The following is a 10,023-nucleotide window of genomic DNA, read 5'->3' as shown; positions in this document are numbered from 1 at the left end:
GCTCCATCTGCCTAGAGTTTCCACCAAGTCAGTCAGTTCAAACCAAGATGAACTCAGTAAGTTATAGCTCTCATAATCTAATCATTTACTTAGACTATTCCTTCATTAATGCAGGAGCTTTTTGAGGAACACCACACTATAATAAGTGTTTATATATAAGGGGTATGGTCTTGATGAGGGTGTTGATTACCTACTGGTGCTTCACTGTGTACTGAGGTTGACATAGTTCCAAGACCCTCATTTCTGAATGGTTGATTATACAAAAAGAAATGGAATTCTGCTGGAGATACTGCTATGGTCATTTTTGAAACTTCCTGAGGCTGTGATGCTCTCCTCCCTAAAGCTAAAGAGTTAAAACCTGTAGAGCTCTCTCTCCCAATTCCTACATAGGGTCCTGTTGAGTTTCTCATATTAATTGTTTTTGCACACCACTGACTTTTTGAAATTTCATCTTACATGAATTGTCAAAGGAAAGTGAAAAAAAAAGCACTTGAAAACAGAAGATTAATTTGCAGAAGGGAGAACTGTCAGACTGCAGAAGACACAAAAGCCAACATATATTTTTAGAAAGAAAATTGCCAAAGTTATTAAGATTATATTAAGGTGCTTATGGTAGATTATGATGATCTCTTTCACAAAGGTCAGGACATATCATAGATATCAGAATAACAAAATCATGGAATAAAATTGTATTTTAAAGGGGACTCTGGGTTTACAGAAAACATTGAAAATTGTATTATATTATGGAGCAGGCTGAAACGGTACATTGGAATTTTGGTTATCTCAGTTTACAAATGTAAATTATTTTTGTTTGTCTAGTCTTTTGTTTAGCTTTGATACATTAAGTCTAAGTTTAATGAAATCAGGTGAGTTTGCTTTCACTTTTTCTTCTTCCTTTTTTTTCTGGCTAATACTTTTATTTATTTTTTATTTGTTCTGTTAAACATGACAGCCGATTCTTCTTCCCTTTTTTTTTTTTAAATCTTAGAAGAACTTTTGTCCCCAAACATATGTGACTACTGGGAGCAGAACTGGTGTTTTCACATCTTCTGATTCTTTCCCAGCCTGAAAAGACAGTGACCCCAAAAAGATATGATGTCCATTCTCCTGAAGAAATTACTTTAGTAGGTCAACCACACTACTTTTCAAACTTATTACAAGGAGTAAATTTCCTCAAGGACGGAATGTGTAGTAGAAAGTTCAGTATTTCCCCAGTTGGCTATCTTATGGTGCCCTTATCATTTATCTTTCAGAAGCTACTGACTCTACAGGATGCATTGAGAACTTAGGATCCTGGCTCTCAGCCCTGTTCTGAACTTGTCTCCAGTAGATGCACAAAGATTTCTGGGCAGTATTACAAGCCCAGTGAAACTGTGATTGTAGGCTTATGGAAGTGGTTCAGAGAATGATTTTGGAAAGAAAATTTTGTGGAAGAAAATGTTGGTGAGGATATTAACATGAGGGTCCTGGGACTCTTCAATATATGTATGGAGAAAACTTGGTCACCTTTGTAGCTTCACAGTTTTCATATTCTCACTGTCATTGACCTTTGTGTCTATAGTACCTCAGTCAATGATGTACAAAATTGACCTGAACCTAGTCACAGCTCAGAAATACTAGCACTCTGTATTTTTGAGCACCCTCCTATTTAACTACCATATCCTTTTTTCCTAGTGCTTTTGCTCATCCAGTGTTCTTCCTCATCATCCATTCCACACACATTATGTGAATATTTGTACATGTAGTATATGGTATACAATATGAAGATCATTATAAACATTTAATACACATTTAATATATAGTGATAGCTGTAGCATGTGTGTGTGTATGTGTATATATATATGTATATATACATATATATGTACTGTCAACTTTTTTCTTAAATTTCTTTGTATAAAATCTAATTTTTATAGCCTATCCTTTCAACTCCTCTCATGAACGTCCTGAAGAACTATTTTCCATCACAGCTCCCATTCAAAACTTCATTGTCTACTGCTACTCCTGTACCACTGAGCTACTGCTAAAAATGAAAACACAAATGAGCAGTTAGTTGATGTTGCAGGTTCATAGTGTCCAGCCTTATGTGCACTTTCTAAACACCCATAGTTTTAGGGTAAGGTTTAGGTTTAGAGCTAGGGGTATTATAATGGTCAGGGTCAGGTTTTGGGTTTGGGTTAGGTTAAGGTTTATGGTTAGGGCTCAAATTAGTGTTAAGGTTAGAGTTAGGGTTAGGGTAATGGTTAGGGTTAGGTTTAGGGTTCAGGTTATATTTAGGGTTCAGTTAGGTTTAGGGTAATGGATAGGGTTAGGGTTAGGCTTAGAGAAAGTAAATATTTCTTAAACAGGTTACAAAAACCATTTAACCATGAGAGGAAAAAAAATCAACAGTGAACTTTAATATTGTTTTTCTTCTAATATATGGTAATTACTACAAAGCAGGCAAATCCTTCTCCAACTAAAATCTTGCTTTCTATAAATTTAATTTTATTAAATTTATAGTTCATTTTATTAAATTTATATTTAATTTTGAATTAAATATAATTTTTTGAATTAAATATAATTTTTGATTCAATATTGAAGGTGGGGACAGTGTTGCTAAAAGACATTTATAAAAAGATTATTCATTAATTTTCTCTTAAAGACCAAACATTTAGAGTGCTCTAGGGTGGAACATGGAATGCTTAGGTATAAGGGACACTTGATGCTGGTGCAATGTAAAGATCTCAGTCACCACCTGGTAAGGTAGATGTTACAAATAATCTGCTCACTATAATTCATTTACAGCCCTGGTTCTCGTTCTTATGGTCTTCATTAAAACTGTCTCTGGAGTTTTTCAGAAAAACATTGAAAAGTGTGAATCAGAAGGGGTCTTTGATAATTACTGTAATATTAGAATGACTTCAAGAAGGCAACAGTGACATAATATATGGCATTAACTCCCAGGAGTTGGTCCGTAGGTATAAGGTGGAATAAGAAGAAATGGCAGTGAGAGTGGACTTATCTTCAAGGCACTGAGAGCCCTTCCATATCCTGAGAGACCCCCATTTGTCTCCACTATAACCTTGGATGTACTAAGAGACATCTTCAGTGCTGAGCAGTTGGATACAGGTGCTGTTCCATAGATAAATTTATCCATTAATGGATTAAATACCTAAAAGATAAAGATATCAAACAAGGTACTTTATGAAATATGGATAAAGTAAAGTACCTATGTGTACTTTAGGGAATTTAAGAACAACAACAATAAGCATAGCATTTGAGGCTGAGAAATACAGCAATCTAGGGAGGCTGACTGACTCCCTAGGTGTGTTACAGAGGTACATAGCCTCCAATATTTGTGGTCTCCAGACTATGTGGGAGGTTGGAATGTAAGGTAACATTCAGTTATGCATATCCCTGTGTTCAAATTGTTTCTCACTCTGTGTCTTTGCTGGGATGTCATGGGATTCAGCTTTGTCTGAGGAACCTGGGGATGAAGACCACCAGCAGAAAGAAGGCAAAAACCAGTCCACTTGTGGGGAAAGAAGATACCAACACTGAAAGTTTTAGCTTCCCCAAACTGTACCAGAATTTTTGGTAGAACTATGCTATACAATTTTGAAGTATCCCTCAACCATAAGTTACATCATCAAAGTAAGCTCCAAGTGGGTTTTAAACTGTGGTATTCATTTTAGGGTCCTTAATAGCTAGCTTTTAAAGACTTTTACCCAATTCCTAATGCTGCATGCTTCTTCGTAACCCTGGCCTCTACTGAACCTGTGGTTGTATCTGCCTTCTCCCCATTTTCTTTTTCAGGAACCAATTTAACATTACTGGAAACTCATGCTTCCAGCTCCTGTGGGTGTTCTGATATATTGTTTCACTTAGTTTTGGTAGGAAAGATCAGAGAAGAGATCATCAATTATAGTGCAGTGACTCAAGAGGAAAGAAGTTTTTCAAAACTACTTAAAATATTAAAGGCTGGTGTTGTGGCTCAGTGGTAGAGCACTTGCGTAGCATGTGTGAGGCACTGGGTTCAATTCTCAGCACCACATATAAATAAATGAATAAAATAAAGGTCCATTGACATCTAAAAATATTTTAAAAAGTTAAAGGGTTAATATTTTAAATGCTATAAAAATTCTAAAGAATTTCCTAAAACCTTGAACTGTGCAATATATTACCTTTAGAAGTGGGTCTTTTTCCTTAATTTTCTTTTTAAAATTTCTCCTTCATTCTGAAATCTTTTGTACTTAGGGACTTGGCAAATTTGTGTAGAGACCAATCTTCATTATTAGCAGTCTCAAGAAGTTATGAACTAGTAGCAATTTTACATCTACATTTGTAAGCTTTTGTGTATGTTATCATTATCCCTTGTCATCCAAGTTGTCTGCTTTATTGGCTTAAACTTTGGAATAAATTATCCTCTTGATATAGTTTTGTTTTTCATAGTACCATCAAAGTCTGTCAGTTCAGTGTAATTTTTTTTTTTCTTTTGCAGGGGGAGAGTGTACTGGGGATTGAACTCTACCACTGAACCACATCCCCAGCCCTATTTTGAATTATACTTAGAAACAGGGTTCTCACTGAGTTACTTAGTGCCTCACAGTTGCTGAAGCTGGCTTTGAACTCATGATCCTCTTGCCTCAGGCTCCCGAGTCACTGGGATTACAAGCATGTGCCACCACTCCCAGGTTTCAGTGTAAGTTTTGAGGACAGGTGTTGCAATATCACACTGAACCCTCTTAGTATGAAAATTGAAACATTAATCAAAATAAAATGTTTTTAAAGGGCAAAAGAAAAAAGAAAGTGCCACAAGCCTAATTTATCCAAGTATCTATTATTAGCCTTTGTATGTATTTCCCAAATAATTTTTTATATACGTGCCTCCGATTTTGTGGGCAGTTGTTTTATCTTTTCTTCTTTTATGTTATATTATATCTTGATCATTTTCCGTGACTTTATTGTCAACTAAATTAAAATATAGTAACTAAGTGACACATGATATTTAATTTTACATTACTTCACTTGGATTCTTGTGGTATTTGATACTGTTCCTTTTTACTTTGATAAATAATGATTCTGAGCATCTCTTTAGACATGTTTTTGTTTCACAAATTCTTATTCTTAAAAAATTTCCAGATAGAGAAAATGTACTTATTTTTATGTGGTTGGTGACCATTTCTGTATATCTTTTAAACTATGTATCAACTTACACTTCTACCAATAATATTTTCACCTATATAATACAAAGATGACATACATATAAAATATTCACTGATTTACTAGTTGAGAAATATTTATCGTTTTCTTGTGAGGATGAACATAGATCAACTAGGTTTGCATTTTGCAACATATTTTTCAGAGTTCTCTTGTTTGGGGAATCCTGAAAATTGTTCTTTTTTCTTCTGAAGAGTTGTTGGATTCTGGGATAGTGATACATGGCTTTCTGATGATGCAAAATGGCCTGGAAAACACTTTTTATTATGTCCCCACATCAATGGAGCAATAGAGAGTTTGGGAACATTGTGATCCTTGGCTCAGGGCTCTTTACTACAACAACCTCGGATAACCCTCTCCCTAATCTCTTTGGTTCTAACTCCATAGATGATGGGGTTGAGCATGGGAGGTACCAGTAAGTAGACATTAGCAAACATGATGTGCACCACTTGGGGCACTTGACGGCCAAACCGGTGGGTGAGGAAGGTAAAGAGGGCTGGGATATAGAAAGCCAAGATTACACACACGTGGGAGGCACAGGTGCCAAAAGCCTTGAGACGGGCCTCGTCTGAAGGCAATTGAAGAACAGCTCTTAAAATCTTCACATAGGATATACCAATGACAATGATATCAAAGCCAACCACAGAGAAGGCCACAAAGAGCCCATACCCACGATTGACTCTGGTATCAGTGCACACCAACTTCAGCAAAGCCATATGCTCACAGTAGGACTGTGGAATGACCTTGTTGGGGCAGAAGGGCATCCTGGAGATCATGAAGCAGAAAGGGCTCACCCACAGCAGCCCTCTCACCATCACAACTGACCCCAATTTGATCACCACAGATGTGGTGAGGATACTAGAGTGCCTCAGTGGGAAGCAGATGGCCACATAGCGGTCCAAGGCCATAGCCATGAGCACCCCAGACTCCACAGAAGAAAAGGCATGGATGAAGAACACCTGGATGAGGCAGGCATGGTATTCAATCTCATGAGCATGGAACCAGAGTATGGCCAGCATTTTAGGCTGTGTGGAGGAGGAGAGGACCAGGTCGGTGAGAGCCAGCATGGCCAGGAAGAGGTACATGGGCTGGTGCAGGGTGTGGTCGGTCCTGATTACATGCAGGATGGTGATATTGCCAGCTAGAGCCACGATATACATGATACAGAATGGGAAGGCAATCCAAAAGTGGGAACTCTCCAGTCCTGGGATTCCAAGCAGGATGAAGGACACGGGATGAGAAGAGCCGTTCCCTGAAGCCAACATCAGGGGAAGGATACTATTTTCTCTGCTGCAAAAGTTACGTATTCTCTGCAGATGATAAAAACAATTATTATTATTAATAAGCCTTTTTAATGGGGTAATTGAATTTAGTGACAAATCAAAATAAATTCCATTATTTTAGTATGTGAAATCTTGCAATAAGATGCTGCTACCCATTATTTTGTGTTCACACTATGGCATTCTAAATGGTGTTACAACTTACCAGCTCTAAACATAATTAGTGTTTTAGAATTACTTTTTGTCTTAAAATGTTAATATCCTGGAAAATTACACCTTGTCAAATAAGGTCATATTAAGATTTTTACTTTCATTCTTTACAACAATTGTCTGTTTAACTTTTCCCATGTGTTCTTTTTATGCCTTTGTTAAGTCTCTGGGGCAACATTTCAAAGTTGAAAGGCAGCAAGGAAGAATTAAAGGATCAAAATAAGGTGGGAGTGGAGGAATAGAAGTTCAGTGGATGAGACAAAGGAGAACAAAAGGAAGGGGGGATAGGAAAATGAAAGACAGTGAAATGCATCTGACACACCTTTCTTATGTACGTATATGAATACACCACAGTGAATCACAACATAGTGTACATCCACAGGAAATTAATTAAGAAAAGCTTTGGGTAAATGGAGGGAAGATCAACAGAGGGAAGGGAGCAGTAGGTGGGAAAAGGGAAGGGGAAGAGAGGTTTTGGGGGCTGAATTAGATTAAGATATATTCCATGCTTATATAAATGTCTCAAAATGGATTCTACTGTCATGCATAACTAAAAAGAACCAGTTTTACAGAAGGGACGAGAGTGATGTATGAGTGATGTTGTGTTTGGGTTGACTCTAGGATGGTTACCTTGAGGGTTTGGGTTTGGAGATAGCTAAAGAAGCAATTGTTCATCTATAAATAGACATCTTTAATGTATGGCTCCTGTTTCTTTAGAAGTAAAATCTGACCTGTCAAAGTTCAGATCACAAATATTTTAGCTTTGTGGGCTATGCAGTCTCTTGTGCATCTAATCAGTTTAACTTTGTAGTGCAAAATCAACAGTCATAGTCCATATATAAATGCATGTGTATGACTTTATTCCAGTAAAAGCTTATTTATAAAAGCAGGGTACAGCTGGATTTGGCTTTCAGGCTATGCTTAGCAAGGCCAGTCTCAGGTGATGAATTCACATGCGTTCAGCCTGGAGCTCTACACTATTCCTAGCACCTCTGTGCTTTGTACAGGGTAGAGGTTTAATACATATTTGCTGAAGAAAATAACAAATAAGTGTCATTATTTTGTGGTAACAGCCTTTTACCTGTATAACAATATCCTAAGATGTCCCACCAGAGCCCACTTAACCCTACTCTGAGTCCTACTCACAAGATAGTTCTGTTTCTCATACTAGAAGTGACCCTGCTCAGCACACTGGGGCACCATCCTCTGTCTGTTCTTGCCTTATGTGAGTCGACTTTGTGTTGATCCCTTTGATGAAGGCAGCTACCTCAAATCAAAGTTACCTTAGGACACTGGTAACTTTTTCTTAGTTTTTATTTCTTACTCTCAATTCTGTGTCTTGCATCTATTTTCACCTCCTTCTAACAGATACATGCTGGCCAGGAGAGTATCCATTTATATTCCTCTAAACAAATCATTTTTGGGAACAAACAAATGTTTCATTTTACTAGACAGATTGGTTCCTAGAAATGGGTAAATACCATTCTACTTAGATAGTAACTTTTGGTTTACTCTAAACAAATACTGTGGCCAAGAATACTATGAAAATTCATAAGCAAATATTGTTTGGCCCCCAGGGTCCTTGCTTTGTCTCCTCTTGCCAGGCCTGATCTTCCTCAACATTCTCTGTTGAGGCCAGTCTTTTTCCCAACTTTGCTTTGTTCTACTCTTTGTCACTTTTTCCTTGTGGGAATCCAGTTACCATGTGTCATAGTCTCTTGGAAAAACATTCTAGACCACCTTCATTCCTGTGCCAGTCACTGGAAGAGGTGCCAGCTTAAGCTATGGTTTCCCAATGTGTATAATAATCTCATTAACTGTGGAAGGGATTGCTATTTGTTGAGGCCCAGCACTACAGACTCCAAAAGTTAATTGTTTCTAAGTAATTGTTTCTAAAATATCCCCACCCTCATTTTACCATGAGAAAAACAGTTCAGAGTCATTACATGATTTGCCTGGCATCACTTTCTAAATTTTTCTCCGAGTGTGCAACCCGATAGCAGGGGCTTCTGGTGATACTGAAGCCATTGCTACTTAGTGAGTGATTGGGGTTCCCACCTTGGTTGGGTGAGGCATGGAAGGCTGCCCTGTCATGACAAAGGCAGACATGAAGGGGGCTTGCACAGGTGTGCGCTCTGGATTAGAGACATATCTGCAGTTGGACCTGACATTGCTGCTTACCCGGGCTGGGTCTCTGTACCAGCCTGTGGCATTGCCTGATGGATCCTCTGGGGGATTTGCTACTTTGTCTGTGATCACATCACCATTGGCTTCTGCCCCTGAGCCTTAACAGAGGATTTACCTTGTTAGTACTCTCCGAGGGTGGTAACTCCCCTCTTGACCACATTTTAGCTACCTCAACTGGGCAGTCTCTTTCACTATTCCGACTTCCTCTTTCCTTTCATTCATATTCCAGTTTTGATGAAGGAACTTTCCACTGGAAAGAGCTCACCCATGAATAGACGCCTCTCAGTCCCCCTCTTATTCTGCTCTTTCAGATTTCTTCTTCTCAGATTTTCTTTCTTAGGTGGACCCTGAAAGAGCAGAGCTGAACTGGGACCCAATCCTTGATCAGGATGGAGCCTTAGTTTTGAGCCTCTCTTTCTTCTCTGAGCTTTCCCCTGTTGTCACATGAAATCAAGTGCCTTCATTGTCAAAAATTCCCTTGATTTTTTTCCCCTCAAAAACTTAGGAGCTCAACACAGGCAAATTTAAGACTGTGCCATGTGAAGTAGACAGAGATATAACCACTCCTTGGTTATTTTTGTATAATGTGGGAGCTTTTCATTATGAAAAGACAGCTTGCTTTGGCTTTAGGGATAACAATGTGCATTCCTCAATAGTAGGAAATAGACTGCTATTAATTACCCTTTTTATTCAACTTTCCTTCCTCCTCTATCTTGTTTTTTTTTCCTTTTTCATAGGCCAGAGTCTTTATGATCATAATGTGTACTGGAAACTGAACTTTATGTATCTCCATAATGCACTAATAAGAAAAATAAAACCATGTCATGTCCTTTATGAATCTTATGTCAAGGACAATCACACTTTAACTTCTGATTCATTTTTTTTCTCTTCTGCCAAATAAAATCTAACTCATAAAAACTCTGTAGATTTTGGTGAGGAAATTTAGATATGTGAACAATGTTCTCCCACTGAGTAGAGCTCAGCTTTCACCTGTGCTTTTGAATCCAGGAATGGTACTGCTGGCTCTGTTGGACCTCTGCTGCTCTGCCCATTATGTGGGAATAGTTGGTTCTATCAGTCAGCTATGTGCTTGAAACCAGAGAAAAATTAAAATATAAAATGGCCTAAGATCTTGCTAAAGAATAGC

The 10,023-nt window shown here is 37.9% G+C and overlaps 1 protein-coding gene across 1 annotated transcript; it reads right to left on the bottom strand.

The window, feature by feature from the left end:
• Positions 1-5,519: 5,519 nt before the first annotated feature.
• LOC114084298 (olfactory receptor 52R1-like) lies at positions 5,520-6,464 on the bottom strand. The gene has a single exon (XM_027925424.2). The coding sequence runs from the start codon at positions 6,462-6,464 to the stop codon at positions 5,520-5,522; it is 945 nt and encodes a 314-aa protein (XP_027781225.2).
• Positions 6,465-10,023: the final 3,559 nt, after the last annotated feature.

The sequence above is a fragment of the Marmota flaviventris genome, chromosome 9 (assembly GCF_047511675.1).
Source record: "Marmota flaviventris isolate mMarFla1 chromosome 9, mMarFla1.hap1, whole genome shotgun sequence".
NCBI classification, from domain to species: Eukaryota; Metazoa; Chordata; class Mammalia; order Rodentia; family Sciuridae; genus Marmota; species Marmota flaviventris.
The sequence above is the reverse complement of the archived record's forward strand: the minus strand, read 5'-3'. Positions and strand labels throughout refer to the sequence as shown.

Coding starts and splice junctions, on each gene's coding strand:
- LOC114084298 (XM_027925424.2), bottom strand. CDS start 6,464: ATGTTGGCTTCAGGGAACGGCTCTTCTCATCCCGTGTCCTTCATCCTG.